General features: G+C 51.3%; 2 protein-coding genes across 4 annotated transcripts in view; one reads left to right on the forward strand and one right to left on the reverse strand.

Annotated features, from left to right (window-relative positions):
• pxb (putative Hedgehog signaling attenuator pxb) overlaps positions 1 to 27,762 on the forward strand; it is a 454,145-nt gene that overhangs the window by 228,603 nt on the left and 197,780 nt on the right. The gene's annotated exons all lie outside the window — the stretch shown is intronic.
• Positions 7,832 to 27,762, reverse strand: part of LOC109504349 (uncharacterized) — a 121,167-nt gene continuing 101,236 nt past the window's right edge. For 2 of the 3 annotated variants that reach the window (XM_025302254.1, XM_025302255.1), the window contains 2 exons: positions 8,075 to 8,171; positions 7,832 to 7,882 (listed from right to left, as the gene is read on the reverse strand). In XM_025302254.1, the coding sequence (XP_025158039.1) occupies positions 7,838 to 7,882; positions 8,075 to 8,171 (142 nt within the window). In that variant the 3' untranslated portion in view covers positions 7,832 to 7,837. Of the gene's footprint in view, positions 7,883 to 8,074; positions 8,172 to 27,762 lie in introns of those variants that run through there. The other variant, XR_002163001.2, reaches the window with a different exon arrangement.

Raw genomic sequence — 27,762 nt, forward strand, 5'->3', positions numbered from 1 at the left:
GTCGCCGGTAACGGCATTATGCCGCTGTCAGCCCGACTCGCGCGCATTACCGCGCGAGTCGGGGACGTATAAAATCCGCGGCCTTATGCCGTCCGAATGGCCGTCTGTAAACGCGTCATGGGTGATTCCGCGGGCCCATAAAAGGCCCCCGCGCGCCACCGTTTCCTTCCCCGGCCGGCGCTGTTTATCCCGGCGAATTCGATACCTCGGCGATACTCTCGCGACGCGACGAGAAATCCGCAGATGCGCGCGGAATTACCGTCGCGCCGGCGCGCTGGTCGTCACAGCTTAACGTTAAACGAGCCGACAGGTGCGACGTTTCGACGATGACGAGCAAAAGCGAATTCGTTCGTTTTGGATGTATCCGTTGCAGCGGAGGTGCTACTACTACGCGCAGGGTTTACGGGTGAATCTCGCCCGTCGAGAGCGTGTCAATTGTTCCTTCTTGTGCGATGCGCGTGTAATAATAACTAGTTAAGTAGGGAGCGCAATGACGGATACAAAAGTTAGCGATCACTACAAGATTAAGACCTTTTATCCTTTTATCCTTGGCAGAGCGAAGCTCTTCCGTAATCTCGCTAAAACTTTAATCATCTCTCTCTCTCTCTCTCTCTCTCTCGTGGCTGTGTACATTTTGAGATTGATTCGATATGCCGACGCGTTTGCGGCCGCCGATGAGTTGGCCAACTTGAGCTCACATTTCGCCGTATCGCGTGGATCACAGAGCTTCGCGCGTGACCGTTCGCGAATAATAACTGTTCCCGCAAAAGGAACGTTCTCAGATATCCTAACCGGGTGGTCCTGGCGATATGGGTCTCGAACGAGGCCGGCTTGTTCCTCTTTTCGCGTCGTTGCCCGCCGGTTCATTCGCGATGATGTCGCGCCGTGAAATCGAGATAGGCATGCGATATTCGCCCGCCGCGCGCGCGCGATTTACGAGTGGCGAAACGCGAGCGCGCCCGTCGCGCTGCAAAGCCTGAAATGCTTCCCGTGTCGAAACACATCCGCATCGGAGGCGCAAGATAGGACGCAGCCAGCGTATCCGCGCGCGCGCGCGTTGTACCTTGCGCGCAATATCGGAGACGAAAACGCGGATTTACGGCACCGGTGCCGCACGGCAGCGGTACCACTCTCCGTGATTACACGGCAGCCATTACTTCCGGGGATTTGAAAGTATTGTTCCCTTCGTGACGAGAACTACTAATAGCTATCGCTGAAATTGTAGATAGAATTTCAGCCCGGAGTACCGCACCCCGCCCGTTTACCGCCGCGTCGTTGCAAATGCCGGCCGATCCACGAGAGACCCACTCTTTTTCGTGTTACTCTCAAAGTGTTAATTATTCAATGCTCCAAACAGATGTAAATTAATCTAACACCTGACCTGACCTACACCTACACTTCTCGCCCTTTTCACGACTGCTTCCCTATCTTCTTCCCCCTTTCTCTCTCTCTCTCTCTCTCTCTCTCTCCCTCTCTCTCTCTCTCTCTCTCTCTCTCTCTCTCTTTCTCTTTTCCTGTCTTCTTTTTCGTTCGCAACCGCAGAAATGGTTGAGTATTCTTTCCGTGCGCCCGAAATGTACGCTTTGCGAAAAGTTTATGCAGTTAGACTGATATTGTGCGCGCATACAACGATGACGACGACGACGACGACGACGACGACGACGACGACGACGAAGAGGAGAACGACGAGCGGCGGCAGCAGCATCACCACCGTCACGTCTACGTCAACTCGACTACTACCGCGCGGTGTTGCCCGCGAATTTACCGTGCTCCACATCCCCCGTGATGCATTCTCCGCGTAGGTACGTTACTACTACTCCCGCTTCGTCGTCGACATACGGACAGAACGCTAACCGCTAACCGCGTCTCTCGCCTCCCTCAAAATTCCGCCCGCTTCTCTCGCTCGCCCTGTCCTTCGCCATCTGTCTCGTTCTTCCTCTCGCCCACTCACAGCACAGTCGGCTGGAGGGGTACGCGGTATTTCAACGAGTACCCGCAAAGCATGGCATCTCATTTACATGCATTAAGGAATAGATCGTTTCCAAGCGAGTAGCGAGGGAGAGAGGGAGAGAGCGCGAGAGAAAGATGGAGAGGCAGGGAGCGAAAGGGAGAGCGGCTGAATGTGGAAGGATCGAGAAAGGGGGATAAGGGCAAAAAATAGAATAGAATTTATGGTATATACTAGGAATGAAATCTCTTCAGAACACTGTATATATTATTGGATTGTATATACGTGGTAATCGCCAAGGAAAAACATAAAGAAAGACAAAGGTGAATGATTTACCGTGGAAAATAAAGCAAAAAGGAACAGAGAGAGAGAGAGAGAGAGAGAGAGAGAGAGAGAGAGAGAGAGAGAGAGAGAGAGAGAGAGATCAGCAATTCAAAGCTCAGGAGAAAAACACAGAAGAAATGAAGAAATAAAGAAGAATGCTGAAGGTTGTAACGTGGAAACAATTGTCGCGATTTAAAACATGCGCCGCAAGATTATTATCGAAACAGGTGGCAAAGTGTATCATGACATTGAATATCGATCGTGACGCTTTCGCGAGTTCAACTTCGCAAAATGGTCAATCGATGTGTACAGAAGAGTAAAGAAAAAAAAAATTCGATTATAGAAATAGAAATATTTTCGGCGCCCCGGAATAAACATGATGTGGTATCTACTGCGTTTGGACAAAAAAGTATAAGCGCGAGATATTTATCCGGTGACATACGACTGCCGTGTATACGCAGGAATTCGGTTCCGCGAAACCGCGCCGGCGGTCTGCGGACTTTTATGCTCATTGATCGATGCGTAACAAATATTAGTTCTGAACATATTGGCTTTTAGCGGTTGTCCGATGTAACATCGCGATAGCATCGCCGCCGATTGTTGAGAAATTACTGTATGATTTCTGCATCGAGAGTCGGCGGCCTCGAATACCTCGAGGTGCGATACCGCTGAGATTGAAGTGAAAATTTAACAGCCCCGAGCAGAGCTACCTCGCAAAATTAATAATTACTGTTCATGAATATAGCCCGCGAGACTATGCTAGAGCTCTTATCCTCGCGATTAGTGTCAACGCATGAATTTTTAACTGTATATTATAGAACAAGAATTTGTCATGAAAGACTGGCATGCCGCACGCATGCGAGTCAAAATTCGTAAAAAAATCTTAGGAAATCTTAGGGAAATTTATCGCATTTCTTCGGAACGATAAGTACGAAGCACCCCTCCCCCCCCCTGTGCGCACAGGCGCCGTGGAAAATTTAAATATATTTAAATTAAACAACACTCTAAGATCGAAATAATTCCGCGCGTCGGGCGCGAGACTGAACTTAACGCGTGAAGAAACATTCGGTGTAGCGTGCGGCTCGTCGAGATACGGCGCGCTTTGCATAATCGGTGCGTGAGGCTTTCACCCATAGGGAAGGGTTAAACCCGGAAGGGCTTGCCGGCATTAACGAAGTTAACGTCTCGTCGAAGGGGTGAAAATGGCGAGACGTCGGGCTACCCTCGCGAAGAAAACCAAACCAAAGACGCTTCCGCATTGTCGCGCCGCGGCAGACGCTCGTCACACGTTCGGCGAGACGAGTCTCGGATATAACGAGTCGTCGATATAACAATTAAGGGAAAGTTCCTCGTTTCGCATAATTTGATCAATGAGGGCCACAGACGTGAAATGTATATCAAGTGTATGCACGAATAAACATTCCCACACAGCCCCAAAAGGCCGAAACGAGTACAACGGATGTAATTCAAGAGACGTTTCAATCGACCGGCGGCGCTCGTATTTCAATTTCCTCGATATCAATTGTCGTGGCGTTGCAACCGCACGTGCGATCCGTGTCGACAAGAATTTTACGCGGTGCACTCGGACACCCCTCGCGTGCCCGAAGCGCATTCGAGGGTTAAGCCGGCACGTACGATGCGCCGTTTCCGGCCGTTCTCGCCGCGACGAGCTACCCTTCTCTTAACGCGCGCCCCACAGACGCCTCGAAGACGGAATCATCGCGGGGTGTAAGCCGGGAACGAGAGGAGGAGGAGGAGGAGAGAGAGGGTTACATTTCGATTAAACTTCTCAGACGGAATCGGGAATTATCGCCGTCGCGTGACAGTCGCCGAGCATAATTCCAGCGCGTGCGACGCGACGCGACGCGTCCCGCGGGGGGCAATAAGCGGAATTTCCGTCGTTACGGCTGCCGTAATGGATCGAGTCGATGAGCGCTTACGACCGTTTTCGCGTAGAAGACGGCGCTCCCCCTGGTGCCCCCGGTCTCCCCCCCCTTCCCACCTAAAGGCTTCAAATTGTTCCCTGCCGCGTTCCGGACCGATTGTTGTAAATTGCGCGACTAACCGCGTGATTCGAACGTTACCGGTATCCGGTTCACGCGCCGTAAGTCGCTGATGGCGTTAGTCGCGAGGATATTAATAGAATCGGCGAGGAGCAGACGAGATCCTTCGCAACGTCACTTTCTCGTCAGCCGATGTCGCTGACGTGAGGTAACGCAACGCGGAGAATGTTACTCGAGACGTTTACGAAAACTCTCGCGCTCCTGGCGGATGCAAATTCGACGGAAAATTTCGAGCCATATCCCCAAAATGAGACGCTTCGACAAGTAGAATTTAAATTTCACCCATGATTCGACGTAAATTCTGCTTAGAGCTGAACGAGAGGGATCTCGGAAAAATCTAATTCGGCGAGAGGAGAGTTATAGCGATAAAGTTTCGGGTAACAAGAAACCCGCGCGCGATATTTCGCCACCATCGTTGGAGCTGGAAAATAACGTCACGCGTTCCATTTCCGAACGAATCGATAGATTGATAATACGTTTTCTAAACCGTGTAATTGCATTTTTAGTTACGCGAAAATTGCGATGCTGCATTGCGTGACGAGCTTTCGCGAGCGCGATTTGTTACAAGCGAGCATGAGAACCGTGTTGCACGGTCAAAAAAGCGATAGAAGAGAAGAGGGGAAAAAAATGTAAAAGAGGAAGATTGCCGAGGCATTAAATTCCGATTTTCGAGCTTATGCATCGAGTGGGCGCATTCGAGTTCTCGCGGACGTCTGGCGAGCGCGAGACACCGATCGATCGCATGAAGCATGATACGAATTTCATGAGCATTCCGTATGCACGCGGGAACTAATGTTTCCGCGGCTTTCTCTCGCCCCCGTCCTCCTATTTTCCCCGCGCATTTTTCCGATTCCACCGGGTACAAGCACCGGGAAATATGCTCATTTGCGTTTCACGCCGCTATGCAAACGCGCTATTTGTCCCGCGACTTAACTTACTTTTTCGCGCTCGCGAGCCCGAAGTTCCGTCGGAAATATTATTTCGACGCGATACTTAGCATAATGCCGCGATGGAAAATCATAAGCGCGGCTGATTAGCGCCATTTCTCAAGCGTTTTTACACTTTCGATAATTACGATAACTGCCCTTTTTGTCTTCTCGCTCGATATTTGTTTATTTTAGAGAGCTGATTTTTACTTTGTCGCTTGAAATATCGTTTTCAATAAATATGCGTCTTGCGATACTCAAAATTTGCATACGATCGATTAAGCTGTCATGAATTCAACGTAACTTTCATTCATTGCCTCACCTCGAATCGTTTTTAAACTATTTTTCTACATAAAATTCAAACTCTGAAATAAAAAGCTCTCTTTGGTTCTCTCAAGCCAAAGAAGGAATTAAACAAAGTTCAGCTATGGACGGATAAAGAATGAATGAACCGTGGAACGCACGGGCGTGAAAATTACGGTCCATCCCCGCGAAAGACATCGATATTTGTCGGCGTTCACGAGAGCCGATCCGGCGGGACATTTTGCACAAAAAAGGCAAGAGTCCCTAGTCGAAATTTCCGTACCCCTAATTTATGGAGCTAACCCCGTTCCCTTTTGTCGCGACCCCCTTCCCCGTGGCACGTTCTCCCGGGCGATAGTTCGTCGTCCTGCCCCCCTCGGGGATTAAAATAACGTCGTGCGTGCCGAATCGGCTACGAACGGAAATGAAAAGGCGGGCGAATTAAAAATTAACGATCCGGCATACGTCACGCTTCGCAGGAATCTGCAGGATTAAACGGGAGGGTGCTCGATAAAAAAACACACACACACACACGAGTCGAAAATTGAGAGGCTCGTGTGTGCAAAAGGGGATAATTGGAATTTTTTTAACGGTCTCCCCTCGTTCTTTCTCCCAGCAGTAAGAAGGAATACAACACGCGTCTTGTTATTCCCTACACCGCAATCTTCGATTCTGGCATGTATATACGCGGATCTTATTTATTATCTTTTACTGTAACAATAGAGAGTGTGTGTGCGTGTTTCTCATTTTTACGCACTACGTTTCAACGAAATATTTTACATTCGACGAGATACCGAGTGTCTTCGCGATCGACAAGAACCTCCAGTCACATTATTTAAATAAACTCTGCATAAATGTGCGAAATAAAAGCTGAGCTTATTCACTTAGCGGTAACGGCGGCTCTATTTAAGTGGCCACTGCGCCAGAAAATTAGCGGTGGCTAACTGCCTCCTACGAGCGACCTGGGCTCGCGGGACGTCGAAACCGACTTCTAGATTCCGCGAAATATGAAAATAAAAAAAATCGTCCAACACAGGAACGAATTTAACCGCGACTCGCGCGCGCGTGTCTTTGAAAAACGAGCACATTTCCGCGATTGGACGTGAAGTATCTTTGATCTTCCCGCGAAACTCGTTATAATTCTCCGCCTTGATAATTCGCTCGCGTCAAAGTTGCGAAAGGTAAAAGGAAGGAGGCGAACGCTGGGATATAAATGCAATATTTTTCAATGTCAGGATAGCACAAGCCGGGGTAACGTGTCGTCGTGAGGATTAGAAAAATTCAATCTCGCTGAAACTTGCATCAATCGCGATCTAACAATGTTGCCGATACAAATATACAAATATTAACAACGCACGTTTTGCGATGCGTTTCGTTGAAACGCAACGCGTGCGTATCGTTTACGACGCGCAGAGAACGTATCTTTTTAACGCGCCATTCATTCCCCCTCCCCCTCCCCCTCCGTTTACAGTACTAATATTTTACTTTAACGCTACTGCCGTTACCGTTATATTCCACCGACCGCTTTTATTAAAAAATCCTGCCATCGTATAAACACGCGATATACCGTCCGGACACTCTCGGCTCTCGCGATGGCAGGACCTCCTCCTCCTCCGTCCGATTCGCCGTCTCTTTCTCCCTCCTCCCTCCCGAGGGAGAGACGCTTGAATTCGGGTATTCGCGGGAAGGAGACTTTCATTGGAACGAGCCAGCCAACGGCCGTTACCGCGTCGGACTGCACATAGATATGTATATGCGTGCTCGAAGCGAGCAGAGAACGGAATGCGCATATGAAATTTACAGCCGCTATAGCGTAGGAAATGCGCCGTCGACCACCCCCCCCTGGCCTCCCGAGTCCCAACCCTCGAGCCTACCGCCGTCCGACATTTTCACAACCCCTCGTGTCTCGTCCCGTCGCGCCTTCACAGTTTCGTGGCGAGAGCCTCGAGCTTCTGATATACCGCCCGTTATCAAGGCTCGCGTATATTAAAGTTTCGCCGAAGATCAAGCGATGGCGAAAATTTGGGTAGAAAAATGAAAAAAGAAACAAGAGAAACTCGATTTTGTCACCCGTACGACTTGTGTCTGTTTCTCACGCGGTGACGATACTCGTATCGTCGACTAAATACATTCGCGGATCTTCTCTCGTAATCCTCTCATGTCAGCGTGTAAAATACATCAAGCAACGTGTGCAAAAGTATAATTAAATCGCATTAACTTTCTCAAGATCTTGTAAACACCCGTCACCATAAAAATGTCTTTTCTTGTCTGACTCACCGATACACAGCAGACAGAGTCAGCCACGTTCTGCTGCGGATCTGTAACAAAAAATATACTTTCGTTAGTTCAATTGTTAGGTTAAAAGTTAGGTTAGGTTGAGTTCCAGTTCGCGGAAGCGCGCGCGCAGATACAAACGTTGACTCTTTGCCATCGTAAATTCAACGGCTTTGATTCCCATCGCTCGGTTTTCGGTCGCAATGAATCAAGAAGAAACGATCGATGAACCTCACCTTCAAGCCGACTCCGCTCGGCCCGAACCGGATCCTCCGGTGCGCCATCGGCGTCCTGGTAACCGTAGCTATCGCGTGGCCGCAAACTCCAGCAGATCTGTAACAAAAAGCGAGTTTCCTCATTAGCATTACAGCGACAAATGCGCCTCGCATCAAGAATACGAAGACTCGAGACTACAAATTAGCTTCTTCATCCACGTAACCAAGTTAACCAATAAAAGTTTACCTTTAAAGACCATGAAACATTGCTATTGCTCAAGATGCTCCCCGGATCGTCACACACACACACACACACACACACACACACACACACACGCACGAATATTACACGCGCGCGTACACTGCGAAAATTCGGAAATTATTACACGCGGCGATCCGCCGATCCGTCCGCCGCCGCGGCGTAAACAATAATGGAGGCGGTCGCGGCAGTTGCGTACTTATGAACATGTTGTTTTCAAAGTCGCGCGACCTTGTCCCGCCGGGACGCGTCTCAGAGAGCCCGTAACGTTCATTCAATATATAGCTCTGAGCAGAGTTGTTATATTCCTTCTCTTACGCCAATCACAACGATTTTAGAAGTAAAAGAGAAACAGAGACAACGCGCACGCAGTCCCCAAAATATGCGTAGTTACGGGAACCACATCCAACTGCCGCGGAGGCGAACAAAAGACTTTTAAAGAGCCCATAACGTTGTACAAAACTTACCTTTTAAAGAAAAGAAAGGTAAAAAGAAGCGCCAAGTATTACGCGCAATACGTATTGTGTTATTTTTAGAAATTTCAAATTACTTTTTATATGTTATTATATACGTTATTATTCACTATATGTAATTATATATGTTATATATGTTATTATTTTTTCTCAAGTTATATATGTAACATAAAATTTTACAAGTAACAACTTATAACTATAATAAAACTCAACAACACTGTTCTGCTTTACAAAAGAAATGATATAACGCCAACTGAGAGACCTAACACACACCTAACATACACATACATATATATATATATATATATGATTATAATATAATTAATTCTTTATTCAAGAAAAACGGTAATGTTTACGCTTTTAGTACTGTGCATCGTACCGCACCTGTGGTGCGATTCTGTAACTCGTTATTGGTTAGTTAACGACAGTTTCGTTATTGTTGCGCAGCTTTTCTACGGTATAGAAAAGCTGCGCAACGATAACAAAAGTGTCGTTAACTCCAATAACGAGTTCGCAGAATCGCGGTACTGAGCGTGTATCTTTGGGCAATGTAATTTATTATTTTCGTTATACAAGTAATAAGTTTGTACAAGTAAAACTTATTACCTGTAACAATAAATTCTTCTATTGAATACCATAAGTAAAACTCTACAAAACTGTTCTACAAAAAAATAATATAACAAAACAATAGCATCAATTGAAAAACTCTACTCAACATCAACTCCGCAAATGAGAGCGATTTGCAATCTGAAGATAAATGTATCGAAAACTCCCAATGATACACAATCCGGTACTTAAAAAACAGTGTCTTCATTATTTACTAGAACACTGAGTTTTATGGTTATTTTACTTGTTATTATAATAAATTAGTTATTACAACAATGCAATAAAAAATATTTAATGCAAAAAATCTTGGCCTTTCTCTCTTTCTCTCTCTCTCTCTCTCTCTCTCTCTCTCTCTCTCTCTCTCTCGCTCTCTCGCTCTTTTTCTCTTTCTCTTTCACATTTCTACTCCTGTATTCCAGCAATATTCTTCTCCCTCTTATTTTCTATCGCTTACTCACTCGCACCCGCTGCTTCTTCAGCGCGCTCGTACCGTCTTTGGTGTCGGAAAAGTGAGATGCACAAATCCCCTCTCCTCCGCGGTCTAGCATTTCTTACTTTCTTACTGAATCGAAATTTTCCGTGATTCGGACTTTATCTTAAAATTGTCTCTACACTTAGAGACAACGTGCACAAAAAACACAAGGACACTTTTCTTCCTATTTTTTAAGGCCGAATTGATTGGGAGTGAAAAAACCTCGATCGGTTTAGCCATTGCTGAGACATGAATATCTCACCTCGTTTCAACTCGCAGTTTCGCGTAATACAGGCACTACCGTGCATACGTGATACGATATGAACTGGCTAAAGCGATATTACGTTTCATCAGAGATGTTCGCTAATGAAATTTCCGCGGAAAGCCGCCGTGTTACTGATACACATCCTTTTATCAAATCATCATGTATCGCGCTGGAGAGTTTCGCAGTAAAATTACTTCCGGAGAAGTTACGATGCCTCCGTATTTCCGTATTATTATTCTTATCTTTCATCCTCGGCACACGCGTAGTAGATAACCAGCAGAGATGCAGCATCTCGCTTGGAAACGCACATCAGTCGACTCGGGCGCTCGCGTGAAAGGGTAGATTTTCACGGAGCGCGGAGCGCGTTCGCGCGGCCAAGTTTCATCGCGATCGAATTATTCCCGGAGATTCGGAAATTCCCAGATTCGCATCCACTTATCGCAGCGCGATTATAATTAAAACCGGCGCTTGAGTCTACGGCCCGTTATTCCAAATACAAATAAAGAGCTTGCGCAAATATTCCCTTAGAACTTCCCGCTAACGAGATGGCCCCACTTAACACGGAATTATCTGATTGGGTAAACAGGCTGTTTACTCGGAGCGAGCATTTGCAACTGGCCTGTCTGCCTCGCATCTAATTACAATACGCGTCCCGTCACTCCGTGGATATACGCCGCTATTTCTTTCGCAGTCGCGTTTATATCATCCCGCGAGGTGGAAGCCGCGTCTCGCGACTTCCACCTCGCGGCGCCGTTCATCCCGGCAACCCCATTTCAGAAACGTTTCCACGCACGTTCACGTGCACAAGGCACCCGCATCTGGGAGGCGAGGCGTCACGAAAATGCCAGTTTTACAGGGAAACGCGACGTCGACGTAGTGCCGGCAGGTTGGTACGGCTCGCAAGCCGTACAAACGGCCGCATCCTGCCTACGTCCGGGAGGATAACTGATTTGAAATGCGAAATAGTGGCGAAACGCGCGCGGAGCAGTTCATCTCGCATCAGCATACCGCTGTGTATGAATGAATGCGAGCATCTATATTCTCCTATCATGGTGTGCGCAAGCCGGACCGAGCGTTACGTATATAACGAGGCAGCGATACAACATCGCGTCGCTCAAATTTAGACTGAGAAAACTGGGCGTGCTGGCGTGCCTAAATCTCACGTGAAGGCGCTCGAAAGTACCTATAAATACCTGCCTCTACCGGAGATGATGTACACTTAAATAAATACCCGATTCCCAGGCGGGGAAAAACTGAAAGGCTCTTACCGCGATATTTCCGAGAGAGAATCGTCAAAAGTCTAATCGCAGTTTTCACCGTGATACAAATACAAATTAAGTAATAAACTTCACGAGGTATCTTATTGCGGGTGTCAAAGTACACATACCGCGGGAGAAGTATCGATTAGGACGCGATACGGTGTTAATCCCAAGTGAACGTGAGGGCGGAGCGGGTTGCATTAACGAACAAAGAACGCGGGGAAAGTGGGAGTTTGAAGATTTCGCCGACGGGAAGGGAAGAGCACCTCAGCACCTCGTAACCCGCGAGAAAGTCAATTGACTCCCGAGGGATTGAGGGATTTACGGTAAAGACAAGCAGCGTCGTAAAAGCCGCGAGGCACGGCGATGTCGTAAAAGAAGAAGCTTAATATCCTTCGCGGGCGCTCCTGTAGGCGCGACTAGTGTACCGCCCTAAAGGCGTATTTACACGGTTCACTTTTGACGATCGCGCTGGGATGAGTCAACAAACGTAAGCAGACTCGCCCAAAAACTCGGCGTTTCCTCAGGCCGAGTCGAGTCTCAAAATCATGATTCAATTGTGAATTGGAAAATTCAAAAATCGTGGACAATGCGGGCCAGATATTGTGATAAATATCGCAAAGAATCAAATGGTCGGATGAAGGCATTGCAAGATAATGATAAACATTATGTTTCATCTCAACGAGTCCTCTTTCTCTCTCTCGTAAACGCTTGCGTGGACGAAAGCGAATTTGCAAATCAGAAATATTATTTGCGATGTAACTCTGTTCCGGGCATTAATTATTCATTTTTTATGCATTCCAGGTAAAACATATTCGGAATAAAATACTATTTGCTGACACCGCTCTCTCGTATGATTATTCAGAGCGCTCAAGAGCAGAACATATTTGTGCGACTCTCGTAAATCGTCGAGAATAGTAATAGCCTCTCTTTGGCGGGGATTTTGTGTACACTTTTGACTTGGACAAATTATTCGGTGCTCTCATCAGCCAGAGCGAGCAGTATGGATCCACCTTAAATCTCGAGTCCTCCGTTCGCGAGCGAGGAGGATTCGTACCTTCGGGCGAGTGATAGACAAAGCGGAAAGTAAGGCAGGCGAAAAATCAATTTCCCGCGCCCCCGATGGAATGCGAAAGCGAGTTGCCGTGCATAAAATATCGACGCTGATAAAAGGAACACGGTAAGGGCAGTTTCTTGTACATGCCGCGCAAACATCGACTGAATATCGGTGACAGAGACTAAAAGGCTAAGAAAGTACGGTACTCGGGACAATTTTCCGCTCGCGATAAAACAAGCTCTGCGCAAGAATTTTGTACAGTGTAAATGTGAAAGAGTATCTCTATTTCTTCTACGGAATATCTAAATCTAATGTTCACTATGACTCTTATAATGCGACACTGCTTAATCGAACGAATTATAACGAATCATCATGTTGTCTCGTGATGATTCGTTAGTTGTTTCTGCGAGCATCAATGGGGAGTCAGAAAATTGTTCTTGCAAAAAGTATAAATTCACGGAAGCGAGCGCTCGAGTATCGTAACTAAAATATCGAGACACGAAGGAAGCATCTTCCTTTGTAAACGTGGCATATATTATAGACACGTAGACTTAATACTTATGAATAAAAGCGAGCACTCACAGAAGCAATATGTACAAAGTATTCAAATGATATAAAAATTTCACGATTCGCGAGTAAAACCGGACGCAGAGTCGTAGAGTTGAAATAAAAATCCTGTACTCCGTGTTCTCCGAAATAAAAACCGTTTTCTAAGTGTCACCATTACAACCGTTCCGCGGAGTCGTATGAAACGGTAAACCTCCGGCGAATCCGATACGATATCCGCTTTTACAGCCACGAAAACAGGAGCTTGGCGAAAGGTCGAGACGAGCGAACGAAAATTCATCGTCCTAACGTAATCCGCCGGTTTATTCGGTCTCAGCCGAACCTCGCGCGCGCGAGAGTCTGTTGAAAATTACGGATTATATTCCGCTAACTCAATCCGCGAGGAACGTCTCGTCTCGTCGGGGAGAAATTCTTCGTACAATTACATGATCTCTCTTGCGACTGCGAATTGCCATGTGCAAATTTAGCTGCTCTCGTGAAAAATAATGACGAATGAGCGAATCGGTGTCTTGACGTACGTACGTTACGCCACGAAGTGGAGGCAAGAAAATACGTCCTTTGTGAGGACGGATCATATCTAGAGGACGGATTTGTGAACCGAAAGTGCAAAAAAGTGAGAAAAATTTCCACAAAGATCCTTTCCATCCCCGACAAAGAGAGAAAGAGAGAGAGAGAGAGAGAGAGAGAGAGACGCATCACGTCCTGTCTTGCGTAACGCTCGTCCTCCTTTCCCATTCAAATCGCATCGTGAAACGACACATCGGTTGTTCTTTCACCGAGGTGCGAGAAAGGTACACACAGCCGTCTGCGCGAGTGCTCTCGATGGCACGTGCCGGTCGAGGAAGGGCGGAAATCGCGATGCGGACGAGTTCGACTCGCAGGATTCCCACTGGCTGCACGGAACCTGCCGGTGCTTAGATATTTTACGAGGTCTTACGGCACACCGAAGTTTTATGCGCCCGACTCTCTGTCTATCCATCCATCCATCCATCCATCCATCCACCTATCTCTCTCTCTCTCTCTCCGTCTATATCGCGCGCCAGATTATTCCCGATGCCGGGCGATGCAGGTCCTGGAATTACATACACTCCTCCACATCATACCGCCACGCAAGTCTGAAGAATTATGCCGTCCGTCCGCGCGTAAACGTAAAAATCCGCATGAAACTTTTATTCGTGTTCTCATTTGCTCGATACTGCCGATAACTTCGCCGCGTCTCGGCGAATCATACCCCGCGCTCCCCCGGCGCGATCCTTCCCTCGCTCTTGCCGTACTTTTGCGCGCGTGATCACGAGTTACGGCAGACAGTTCGAGTGCTTCTTCGATGATACTTGCTCGCGCTTTCGCTGTATATCGGGCTTTTACTTACCCGGTGAAAATTCCCCGGGAGGACAAGTCTTCCGTCTCGAGAGAGACGGAAAATCTCGGCTCGCAGACGCAAAATCGAATTAACGAACCTATTTTGCGCGCTCATATCGCACGCCGCACGATGCGTCGACACGCATCTCTCACGCTTTAATCTCGTCGAGAGCGATTAATTTCTTCCAAATAATTTTCTCGACGGACAAATTTAAACGCGTACTCTCGCACACATTTCCAGTCAACTTTGAGAAAAAGAAGAAGACTCTTTGAACAACACGTGCATAAAAGTTAAAATATTCTCTCCGGCGCGGAGACGTTCGTGGTTCACGTGGTGAAGAGACGACAACAGTTATTTGTATTAACGGATATTTCTACGAAAATTACCGGCATCTTGATGAGTTCACCAGAAGAACGGCTTACTAATCTTCGCCGACAAATTTCACGCACCTTTAGTTTCTCGCGTCTCTGTACCCGCGTGTGAGAGCGAAACCCGCAAATCCGTCGGCGCCGTTTCTCGTCTCGCTCGCTCGCATCGACAGTTTCTCGACGAGGCATTTTCGAGGGGCGCGCGGCGATGCCTTCTAAATATAATGTCGTAAGTCTGCTCGCGACTTGACAAGACAGTGACACGGTTGGTGTAGCGACGGTCGAAAGCCGCGGAACGCTGACGCCTGTCTAACTGACGGCGGGGCTAATGCGTCGTCACGAGTCGCACGTGTGCCGCTTTTCCGCCCGTATCCCCCCCTCCGTCTTCGCGTCTTCCTCTAGTCTGCTCTTACACATCGCGATGAATCCGGCGATTACGCGGTGGATGCTGCGGCCGCCGCGCCGCACGGCCTGGAAATTGCCCGCCGACCGACGCAACTCTTTCGGAATTTGGATCCCCGCGTCCCCCATGAGCAAATCTCACTGTCGTTTTGCCGCCGCACGACAATACGGATCTTCACGTCTGATTTCGGGCATTTATCTCCCATGTATGCTCTGCCCCGCTCTCTCTCTCTCTCTCTCTCTCTCTCTCTCGATGCACTGCGCAATCTCGTCGCGCGACGCTGTCGCGGTGCAGTTTGAAGTTTCCGTCGTAAAAATTTAGCCGGTCCCCCCGTCGCGCCTCGTAAAAGGAGAGAATACGACAAATTTCCGAAGAGAAACACAATCTCTCGCAGACACGCCGAGAACGAGATTCTCTTAACCCTTCGTCAATTAGAGTGACCGTTTCTGGAGCGCATGAAACTTCGACGAAAGAGAGGAGGGAGGGAATGAGGATGGACCTCGCGTGCTCGCGAATGATGCTTTTAAGCGGCCGCAGCCGGGGGGAGGGGGGGGATACACGAATGTCCCGCGAGGATATATACGTTCGCAGGACAAAAATTGAAAAGAAGAAAAGAATCACGTGAAATCTATCCTGCGGACTCCTTCCAGCGAGCCGGCCGACGAGAGAGAGAGAGAGAGAGCTGCGTCGCGAGAGCGCGGGGGACGCGGGAGGATTTGCGAGCGAGACTCGATGGTATAGTAACAAGAGGCGGTGCCGATAAGCCCGAGCCAAGCTGCTCGAAACAATTTTCGTTGGTATAACGAAGGTAACAATACGGCCGCAGGAGCGGCCTCCTCCTCGGGAGTATCAAGCGGCGAAGCCGTGCTCGCCGGGACAAATTCGAAAGTTCCCGAAACTACTTTCCGCACGTTATGGAGCTCGCGGAAGCGTAAAGCGGGAAACGCCTTCTTAAGAGCATTTTTCTTACGTAGCGGAAAATGAGTTGAAAACTTATGTGAAGCCGGGGCCATGCCGCGGAAGATAATAAAGCGGCGCCCTGGAAACTCGCTCTCGGGCGACGCGCGTTATTCCCGGCGCGCGAATCAGCTCTAAAACCAACAAACGCCCGGCTCCAAACCGCCCCGGAGCCGGAGCGGTTAACGAACGAAAGATGCGCGCGCGACGCACTTAAGCGGCGTGCGTAATTGAAGCCACGTGCGCGAGCGAGAGCGCGAGGAATGTCGCGAGAGATCTCGCGTCAAAAACATTACCCGCTCCCTCTGTCCTTCGTTACTCGCGCCACTTCATAATTGAATCGGCCAGCGGAAGAGCGGCTGTGTCCTCCGCGCTGGCGCGCTACGACGCGATCCGCTCGTATCCTGGACGCTTGTCCTTAGAAGGGCGCTCGCCTCGGCCGCGAGCTCGAGGCCGCCGGCGCAACCGCGAGGACTCTCTTTAATCTCTATTCATAATAAAGGGCCGGGGGAGCCTCGGAGGCGGGGAGGGACGGAGTTAAAATCGAGAGGTCGCGCGAGATTTACGCGTGGCGGGCGATATTAATGAACGACGAGATATCCTGGGCGTCATCGTTCGTCACGTCAGCGACTATCGGAACGCGCCGCCGCCGGCGCGCGCAACTAGACGCGTCATCCTCGAATAATTTGTCACAGCACCGGCAATAATTCAGCAACGATCCCGAGCCCTGCCCCCCGCTGCCCTCCGCCGCGGTTGTTGGCTTAAACCAGCAATAATCGCCGGCCATTTGTCAGCGGAGGGGGCGGAGGGTGGAGGGGCGGAGGGGAGCCACGCGCGCAGAAACGCCTAAAGGATCCTTCGCGCTGGAGCGCGCCAAGAGGAAGAACGGCCGCCGATTCTCCTTCGCGTTGCTCCACTTTCGAAAGTCCGTACGGCAAACAGCGGCAACGGAAAACAGGAAACGGGAAAGTTGGCCAACTGTAAACTGTCGCGGCTTGCTGGAAAGCCCGGGCGGACTTTCCGCGCTTCGAGGAAAGAGCAACGGCGGCGGCGGCGGCGGGGCCGAAATTGAATTAACGTCCCGGACGGCCGCCTTGTTACGCGTCCTTGTACTTGCAATTAAAATGCTAACTTGTAATTAAAACGATAACATCATAGAGGCGGAATCAAAACAGCCCTTCCGGCATGGCGCGTCTCGTTCGAGATGCTTTTTAAGGCCCGTCGCGCGCGAGGCCGGCCGCGGCGGTATCGACCGCCGTTGATTCAACGTTTAATGCTGTGAAGCGCGCTCGATTTCGCCGCAGAAAGACGAACGGCACTCTCGCTTTTCCTCCGGGACCGTCCTCCGCGCGCGCGCGCGCACACACACATGCGCACGTGTGCGTGTAACATTAATTTCGACTCTTGCCAATTCCGAGCGGATGAAATTTTACATCGCGTCGTCAAATCACGAAACGCGCACATTTGGATTTTTTCGACTCGGAGCGAGCAGAGCGGAATGAGAGAGAGGCTCCGATACCTCTCCCGTGACGTATCCCGCGCGAATTCACGCTCGCCGCGGTAATTACACGCGCAATCATCGCGACCGCCACGAGGAATCCGCCATACGGAAATTCGGTATACCGCCGCCGAGCGTTGATTCGCGCGCGATCCTCGACTCGCGCTGGAAAGGTCTGTCTGATGACACATTCTGCGATTAGCGCACAGTGCTCATTCTCCCCGCCAAAAATAGATTTCCGCCAATTTTCACCGCGAAAAGCGTCGCGCGCGCGTTAACATCGCGAGAGGGCCACAGGCGAAAGAGCGCGCGCGGACTTATCGCGGCTCGCGGATGCCCGGCGATTGGGCGATAGGCTCCGCTCTCTCTCTCTCTCTCTCTAATCTTCAGTTCCTTCCTTTTGCGAGCCGTAGCGCGCGACCCGGCGAATCCCGGCCTCTTATTTCTGCCTCAATAAGCGGATACACAGACACGCTCTCTCTCTCTCTCTCTCTCTCTCTCTCTCTCTCTCTCTCTCTCTCTCTCTCTCTCTCTCTCTCTCTCTCTCTCTCTCTCTCTCTCTCTCTCTCTCTCTCTCTCTCTCTCTCTCTCTCTCTCTCTCTCTCTCTCTCTCTCTCTCTCGCTCTCTCTCTCTCTCTCTCCCCCTCTCTCTCTCTCCTCCACCGTCAGCGGCGGCTGATTTACCGCGCAGCCTGGGATTCCCTCGCACGGGCTATGAAGAGAAAAGACGACCGAGGGCGCGCGGGGGAGGAAGTGAAACGAAGACTCCGTGAGAGCTCGCGGCGGCTCTCTTCTCCGGATCTGCTGTTCGTCTGTGATTGGCTGCGTCATTTCCGGGCCATCTCGCGCGAGGCTCTCCCCCCCGGCTCTCCGCAGGAGACGGTAGTCGAGTATATATACCGCCGGCGAAATTGAAGAGAGTCCTCCTCCTCTCGGACAAGCGGTGAGTGGCGAGCGATCGGCCCGAGTCCGCCACGAGTAAACTCGCGTGCTTCCGGCCGTGCTGCCGTAACTCCTTCGCGATTTCTACCGTCGTCTGCGCGACGACGTCTTCCGCTCGCTCGCGCCGCGACTTGACCGAGTCTAGCCCCCTTTCCTCCTCCCCCCCCTCCCCACTCCTCCGCGTGTTCCTGTCGTCTCAGGCTCGAGCCGGGCATCTCGGCATTTCTTCCTTTTATTGCTTGCTCCTTTTATTCGTGGAATCAACGTGGAATCGGTGTGTCTCGCGCGACTCGTCATTATCGTGATTATTTGTGCGCCGCCCGTCGGCATCGTTTTATCGTCGCGTTGTTATTCTCGTCTCGAAGCCGGCATCTTCTTTCTCGATACTGGGAGTTGAATCCTTTTCGATCCGCCGTACGAGAGAGGCGCGCGCGTCGGTCGATTCGGTGGAATCTTTCTCCGCGTAGGAATTCGACTGAAGTGTATCGGTACGCTGAGAGCGAAACAGTTTGAGAAATATTCACCTCGCAAGTGCAGCTTCGCTCGACACACACACACGTTTCATGTGTATTTTATTGGCGTCGAGATGCGCGTCTTTTTTTTCTGTCTGACGAACTCGTTTATCCGAAGCTCCGCTCCGCTTGCTGTTTGTAATAAATCACGATGAATGAAGGACGGAGAGTCCGACTCTCCTTGCCAAATACACATTCGTTCATCCGTACATTCAACATTTAGCTCAGCCTCGAATACGTACGATTCGTATGTTCGATTCCGACTTTCGCGTTACGCTTTTCCATTCTTTAGCTCCGCCGCGCGCGCGCGCGCGCGATTACCGATAAAATATTCGCGAATTCCTTCCAATTCCGCGACCCTCGCGTGTATCCTCGATCGCTCGCTCTCTTTCTCTCGCGTTTCTCGGTTCCGGCCCCCCCCCCTCCTCCCCCTCCCGCTCGGTCGGTTATCGTTACTGTTTGCCCCGATCGGGGCTATATAGTATACCCCCGTTGTGGCAAAGCGCAACGCTCTATTTCGAAACTTCCTATCAAGTCCGATCTCTTCCGCGATTGCCGAAGCTGCCCCGATCTCTTGGACGGACTCTAACCGCGCTTCCTCCGGCAACCGCCCGATACCGAACGTGTCATCGTCCTTGCCGGAGTTTGGAAAGCGCCTCGGACCGCATCGCGCGGGAACGATCTCGCCGACCCGCTCGAGCCGTTTTTCCGCGCGGAATCCACCGCGGGAAATCCGGCATTGCCGTTGCCAGAAGTTCCGTCGAATCTTCCAGCGGGCGCGCGATCGATGCTCTCCCCTTTAATTCTTCCGTTTCGGAAGCGAGCGAAGGAACACGAGACACGAAACCTCGAAAAAAGCTCCGCGCTCAGTTCGGCGGACAATTCGCCGTTGCATAACAAAGGAGAGAAGCGCGCGCGTTAACCGTGCAAAACGAGAGAATTAGCAAGAAATCGGTCGAGCACGCGCGCGCGCGCGCACGAGCGCTGTCGGATGCGACAGCAACGTCCAGAAATGCGGAGAGACGTAGAGCGACAAAAGTCCGCGAGTGGCAACACAACGGAGCCGGTTAAAAACTCGCTCGCTCGCGGAACTCTCGCTGCCGCGGTTCTCCGTGACGTTGTCGGGAGCGGAGCACGGCGAGCTCTGGACGGCCGATAGTTCATCTTTATTACGAGAACAGCTGCACCGTGCGCGGCTTCGCATAGATGTCAGTTAAGATCCGGCCCACGCCGCATCGTTGCGCCGCATTCGGCCGCTTGATAAGGCGTGTATGCCGCGCGCATGAAGAAGCGCGACGCGCAAGTTTCGCGCGCTCGTACATCACCGGGCTTTGGGGCGGCGCGGCGCGGCGCGACGCGTCGCCGAGGAAAGAATTTACAAGCCAAAACGTCGCATTCTTTACAGCCGCGCAGCCCCGGCCTCACTCTCTCTCTCTCTCTCTCTCTCTCTCTCTCTCTCTCTCGCGCGCGCGCGCGCGCGAACTTTCGTCTCGCGTCGCGGAATATCACGACGCGGTGACTCGAGATAAAGTCTGAAGTACGGCAACGGCAACGCGAGGCGGGTTAGTTATTCAGCGATGATACGCCGCTCGATAAGTAAACCGTCGCGAGAAAGCGAGCGGCGGGCGTAAACGCGCGCGATTATCGCGCGCGATAATTTCGCGCCTCGCTGGCGAGCGCGCGGGAGAAGGCGAGCTTCTGCGCGCGGACGATCGGTGTTTAAGTAGCGCGCCCGTTGGGTATAAAGCGAGTACTCCATTTCCCGTGTCCTCTCTCTCTCTCTCTCTCTCTCTTTCTCTTTCTTCCTCGTCGAGCCACGTTTCTTCGTGAAACGCACACACGTGCGAGTACGCGGTTTAATTAATATTATCTTGAATTTAAACGCGACCGCGTCGAGTCTCCGTGCGATTGAGAGACTGTGGGAGTTCCGTAATTGGACGATGGGGGGCCACCACCAGCACACATCACACACACCGGTTTCGGGGTGCCTATCTACGCAAGAGGGCCGCGACCATACACGTCCGTCGGAGGCAAAGTAGAATCGTGGAAATTGAATTCCGTTTGGCGAGATCGGCAAGGACGAGCGCGTGACCCCGCCGACCGGCCGAGCCGGTTTCCGGGAGACCACGGCGGCGACGTGCGCTCTCGCTCCGCCTTCCGCTCGCTGCCGACTGTCAAGCCGCGGTGGATGAACAGAACAAATACTCGGAGTAATTTACAGCCGTGTTTGCTTGAAAATTCATGCCGGGCCGCGGCTGCGCCCGCGCCTGCGACGCGCCGCGACGCGCCGCGGAACAAATGCTCGGAGTAATTTATACACGTTTACTTAAAAATTCCATTAGCCCGGCGACGTCCGTCACGTCTGGCATGAAAATCTCGCCGGCGCTTGTTTATTTTGATTAATTAAATTCCGCGAGGTAGGGAGGAGGGAGGTGAGGGGGAGGCGGGGGGCCGGAATAGAGAGAAGGAGGAATATAGAGAAATGCGAACGGAATCGGAGCTTATTATCGAATCGTAATAAAATCGTGTAAGATTCCAACATCTTTCGGCTCAACTCTCTCTCTCTCTCTCTCTCTCTCTCTCGAGAGAGAGAGAGAGAGAGAGAGAGAGAGAGAGAGAGAGAACTCGGCGGAATGAAAAATCGAAAGCTCCACGCGGATTCCTCACGATTTATACGTGAGAAGAAAGACGATCATCTTCGTTTATTTCGAATGACTCGTCGCGAGCTCGCTAGTAGCCGCCGAATCCGCAGCCGCCACGCGTGGCGTCAACGCTTTGGTCGCGCGCGACGGCAGAAATTACCAAAGGCTTCCCTCTCTAAACGCGGCGGTCGCGTAATTCGACAGAGAGACGCCGCGCAGGACACGCCGCGCGCCGTGTAAATTCGTCGTGCCCGAAAAGAAGCAAAGCGAGAGAAGAAAGAGAAGAGAGGGGGAGGGGGAAAGGGCGACGCGGAAAGCACGGCAGGCACGGCGCGACGCGACGCGAGGTGACGCGCGGGCGAGCGGGGCAGACAGAAGGGAGGGGGAGGGGGGAAGGGTAACTTGACGCGCGAGCCGCGTACCGTGCCGATGCGGACGTGCCTTTTATTACCGCATGCATTTAAATACAAAGAGACCCGGCTCGTCGGCCGGCGAGCCCGCTACTTCCATGGAATTTGTCGGATGTTCCTGAGGGAAGCTGCAACGCGCGCGGGCGGCCGCCCTCTCTTCTCACCCCTCGCCACCTGTCTCTGCCGCCCCCGCACGGATGCACTTTGTGCTTTCCTGCTCGCCGTCGTCATCGTCGTCGTCGTCGTCGTCGTCGTCGTAGTCGCTCGCGCTCGCCACCCTCTCTCGCCCCTTTCTCCCAGGCTGCGCCCCTTTACCGGCCTTTTTTCTCTTCCTTCGCGCGCGCGCGCGCGCAAAGTTCCCGACGCGCCATTCCTCTCTATTCAGATCTCCTTTTTATTCTTGCAGGTAAGTATCACGGACCAGTCCCGACGACCGGCGGCGGAAACAACCAGGCTGCTCCTCCTCCCGGCTCACTCCGGCTCTCATTCTCTCGTTTACTCGCGCACGCACAGACTCAAAGAAAGCGCGGAGGAAAGCGCGCGCGAGTCGCGCCACGAAGAAAAGCCCCGGCCTCGTCCGCTCCCGCCTCGCCGCGCCACGCCGCGCCGCGCCGCGCCGGGACGATCCACGCTGGCGAAAGCGACAGTGAGTCGAGATTCACGAGATTAAAGGGCTGCAGAAAGCGAGATAATTCGCGCGCGCGCGCGAGGTAGGTGACTTGAAGGCGCGGCTAACGACTTGAGCGTGAGCGCCTGTTAACGCGAGGAATGGAAATCCGACAAACTTCAGCCGGAGATTTCCTACTTTGCGCGAGCTGCTTGCGGCGGCCGCTTCCAAAGCGCAAGCGGCATTTCGATTTCGGGTCGATCCTTCGGCCGCGAGATCTGCCCGTCGCGGGTTTCCCCTTGAAGAAAGTCGCGACTCGCCGACCAGGATACTGTATCACCTTCGACATCCGATATTCCGTCGCCAGTCTGAATCCGCTCGCTTTCGGATCCTGTCCGATACCGTGCGGCACGGTACAAACTGACTGATAAGCTACCGAGTCCTCTTAACCATCTCGAGTGGGACGGTAAAGGAATCCTAACGACGTTCGACGTGTACACTCGTTTCCACCCGTCCCTTATCTCGCTTGGCCGAAGAGCAGAGATAGTCGAGCGGAAAAGGTGGAAGCGGCTGGAGAAAAGGATCGAGGGGTGGGCCGGCAATTACCGTTCCGAGTTCTCTTCGAGTTTATATCAGGTGTCGAACCATTAACCCGTCGCGGTGCTGTCGCCGCGCTTCGATTCCTCTCGCGCCATCGTCGCCATGGCCGCGCCTCGTCTCCGCGTCTCGCTGGATCGTCTCACGGACGGATACGATCCAGCGAGTACAAGTTCGCTGAGTAAATAACACCTAAGCGGCGAGAGGCTCGCAGAACTTGCCAATCGCGCGAGCGCTTCTTCGCGCGAGAGGAATATCGATCGCGCGACACGTCCAACGAAAATTAATCCCCCACTAAGATCTGACTGAAGTCCCTTTCTACTCAGAGATATATAGGTAGATAGTTTATTGACACCCTGGGGAAACAACCCCTTAGGTTTACATCAGAAACAGGTACACGCCGACGGCCATGCGAGACCCGTGATCATACAGAACGTTAAGGAATGCATTAACATAATATAAAATGAAATGAAGTGACGCAGAGCAACCCTAGAGAGAGAGAGAGAGTGGGAAGGAGGGAGGGGGGGAGCCGAAAAGATAACTCTGTGCAATATTGATGAGCTCACACTTCTCTCTCCTTCCAACGTCTCGCCTTTTCCAACGACAGAAAGTTCGCTCGCGAGATTCGCCTACGTGGCCGACGTTTCTTTCGCTCGCGAGGCCGTGGAACAGCAGGTGGGAGAGAATCCGACCCGGTGAATCGGCGGATATCTCTAACGACGATAATAGAATCACGTAGTAGATCGTCCCTGGCGCCTTGGCGCCCCGACCCTACCTTGCATTCCCGCGAGTAACCGTGGACCTCGCACCACGTGGCCGGCCACGATACGGCAAGGCTGCGACGGGTAATGCGATCTCGCGAGCCTTCTCGTAACGCAGTTAGCATGGCGAGGTCGAGACTCGCTGGCTCACTCTAATAACTCGTTTTGCTTGTAACGCGAGCCGGTAGCCGCAGGTACATCGGCTACCAGCCGCCTCAGGGGTGGTCAATCCTTGCAACCAGACGAATTCCTGCTTTCGCCAGGTTTCTCCACGTGCGCGCGCATATCGACTATCTGACGGGATTGAAAGAATTCGCGATCGCGCGTAACTTCATGATGGAAACTTGTGCGGTATTATCGTGTTGTAATTTCACCAACGGTATATTTTCATTATTATCGCGCGATGTAACGTAAAAAACTCAGCGCTCAGCGTGTGCAAAGAGAGAAGCATAACGTTAAATGTACTTAATATTACATTATACGTAATTAATTGAATCTGTATTATCTGTATTATAACGGCGAATGGAACGATGCGCGGCGCGATGGAACGCATAATTCACGCAAAATTCCATTCCACTTCATCCCCGTTATTATGTCACACGTTGTCGCGGAAAATAAACGCAGATTATTTGCATAATCTCGGGGGACGCATAAAATTCGCGCCATTTTTTATCAGCCCCCTCGACCCTGACATTTTTTTATACTCTACGACTTATCTCTCCTAAGATTAGACACACACGTAACGCAGCGTTCAGAGCAACGATCAATTACGGTTCTTTCTTCTTCGGTCTTCTTGGAGGACACTAAATGACTCTAACGACGTCAACAAGGCGCCGCCGCCGGAACGTCGCGCGCCGCGTCGATCGTCCCTCGAGTCGATTGACCACCCCTGTGAGCTACCCCGTGCCTGCTCAATTCTCGCGTGTTCTCACGTACTTATCGCCCACGCAGCATCCGCTGCGTGGATCCACCCACGACTGCCTCGCCGTGAATCTCCGATGCAGACGTCGGATATAGCCATGTAAACGGATCTCGAGTGTTGCCTCCTCGATAACGCGATCACCTCGGTGAATTGCCTCGCGGGCGATTTAAAAGCGGGAATCAACGAGTTCGCGATCGCATTAACAAGCAGCCGTGACGACTTTCAGCCCTGACGATCTTCGCGCGACTTCTCGCGCGCGAAAATCGTCTTGTCGATAAAGGCGTGAGCAAAAAATTCTCGAGGACTACGGCGAGTATCTACAGAGACCAACGCGTGGGGGAGACGCGACTCGACTTTTGTTGCCGAGAGAGAAAGAGATAGAGAGAGAGAGAGAGGGGAGGGGGAAGGAGGGAGAGAAAGCGCGATATTCACGCTTCCCTCGAGATGCTTCTCGACGACGCCATCTTAATTCGCCAAAGAAACTCGATCGTTCAAGTTCGAGGGCGGCTCGCACACCCCGTACATACTCCGTATATTAGACAGTCCCCCCTCCCTCCCCCCCGACCTTCGGTTGTCTTGATCGTAGGCAGGTACGCACGTTAATGGAGTACATATGTACGCTATCTACCTCCTCTGTTTCCAGCTCGTGAAGGAGCCGCTCTTGGTCACCGCGACCTCCTGGGCGCGATAGTTCTGAGATACGCTTAAGACTTAATTGAATTCCGACCGCCGCGCGCGGCGGCAACTTGGAGTTGCCCGGCCTGCCTCGCCAGGGCGTGGGTAGGTGGCTACCCCCTTACCTAAATCACATCGCCATTTACCGAGAGCACGGCCAGGGTAGCACGGCGGAGGAGACTGGCGGCGGGAGGGAGAGAGAAAGGAAACAGCTCCGCTTCCTTCCTCCTTCTCTCTCTCTCTCTCTCTCTCTCTCTCTCTCTCTCTCTCTCTCTCTCTCTCTCGCGCGCGCGCGCGCGACCGGCCGATCGATGAGTCAAACTGGCGGCGTCGTCGTTCTTCTCGCGAAACGAATGGAGATCAATGACGACGTGACCCAAATTTTTCCACCATCGACGCGGCCATTTATCCCGCCGCCCTTCCTCGCACGGGAGCTTCCTTCCGCCAAGGAAATTCCTGGTAGCGAATCGCGGGTAATTGCATCGGTGCCCGGCGTATTTCATTCGCGATCGGATCAAATTGCATCGGCATCGATGCGGAAAAGACAATGCCGGAGATTCTCGATTCCGATCGGATATCCGTGGAAATATACCGGTCGCGAAGGAACGACGGCTCGATGACGCGAAATGTAATAACAAGGGACGAAGAGAAGGGGGGGAAAGAGACAGAGAGAGAGAGAGAGAGAGAGAGAGAGAGAGAGAGAGAGAGAGAGAGAGGGAAAAAAGAAGAAGGAGAAACACGGATGACAACGATAAATTATCCCCCGCTACCTCGATATCTGTCGTTTAATTTTCAATTTTCGATCGTCGCACAATGCATATCGCGCGCCCCGCGTGAACCGTCGCGCCAGCGTGAAAACTCGGTGAGCTTAGAACGTCGGTCGCGAACGTCACTGGTATCATCTCTTGCGCTCCCGAGGAACGTTAAAAGCCACCCCTTCGAGTGAGTCGCTCGCCATTGTGACGGATGCGATTCGAAAAAAGATTTCCTTCCCCTTCGCTAACGCCGCATTTCGCGCGCGGAGATCGATCAGCGTCGGTTGTCAGAACGCCGAGCCTTCCCCTAGCTTCCGCCATCCACCCACCTCGATGAATCCCTCGTGAATATAAAGGAAGGAGCGCGTAACGAATGATCCACTAAGAAAATTCCCGCGGCTCCTTCTTCGGGAGCCTTTTTTTTTCAGGATTGCCAGTCGACATGGGGGAATCGGTCGATCCGCGTCTTCCCGAGAAGGGGTAAACGAGCGGAACTCTCCCTTATAGAAACACCCCCCTCCCCCTCCGTGGACCACCCGCGTGGCTTTCTCGCGTCCCCATCCTCGGCGGACACCCTCGCGCGACACTTCGCATTCATCGCGGCAATAAATGCTGAAAACACCCCTGGCGGCTGGGTGTCAACCCCTTGGACAGAAGCGGGAAGTTTTGCTCATTAGCAGCGTCCCAGAAGAAGACGAGAGGGTGCTTGATGATGCTGCCACTCGCAGAGTTCGCGTCCGTCAGGACACTACGAGCGAACCGCGTCGGACTGGGAATAATGTAGATTCAACTTATTAATTAAAAGCGGAGAGAAACAGACCGCGAGAGAGAGAAAGAGAGAGAGAGAGAGAGAGAGAGAGAGGAGGGAGTAGAGATAAAAGAGAATTTCACCCTGGCTCTAAGCAAAGACAAAACGACGCATACTTATATTAGAAATACTGACACTCATAAATCAGAATAAAAACATAGAAATGGCGAAATGTGCAAAGAGGAGATCACAGCTTTTGCATCTGACAAACATCCTGTTGGAGATATTTACAGAATATTTTACAGAAGATTTCAGAGTTGTCAAATAGCTTTGCGACCACAAATTAAAGAAATGGTGCCCGCGCTTTAATATAATAAAGTGATGAAACCGGAGTGATGAAAACCGCTGAGATATTTAACGTCGAAAATTCCGGACTTTTATAGACACTTTTCGAGGTATTCTTGGGAGCAAACATAATTAAGAGCGATATTCGTCCGTTTTTGACGAATCGACGGAAGATCGTGTAATTATGAGAAATCATCCTTTTCCGGCAAGCTTCAGCGAGCTACCGTAGGGAAAAGGGTCCAGACTTGC

Source organism: Harpegnathos saltator, unplaced genomic scaffold, assembly GCF_003227715.2.
Source record: "Harpegnathos saltator strain DR-91 unplaced genomic scaffold, Hsal_v8.6 scaffold480, whole genome shotgun sequence".
Lineage (NCBI taxonomy): Eukaryota > Metazoa > Arthropoda > Insecta > Hymenoptera > Formicidae > Harpegnathos > Harpegnathos saltator.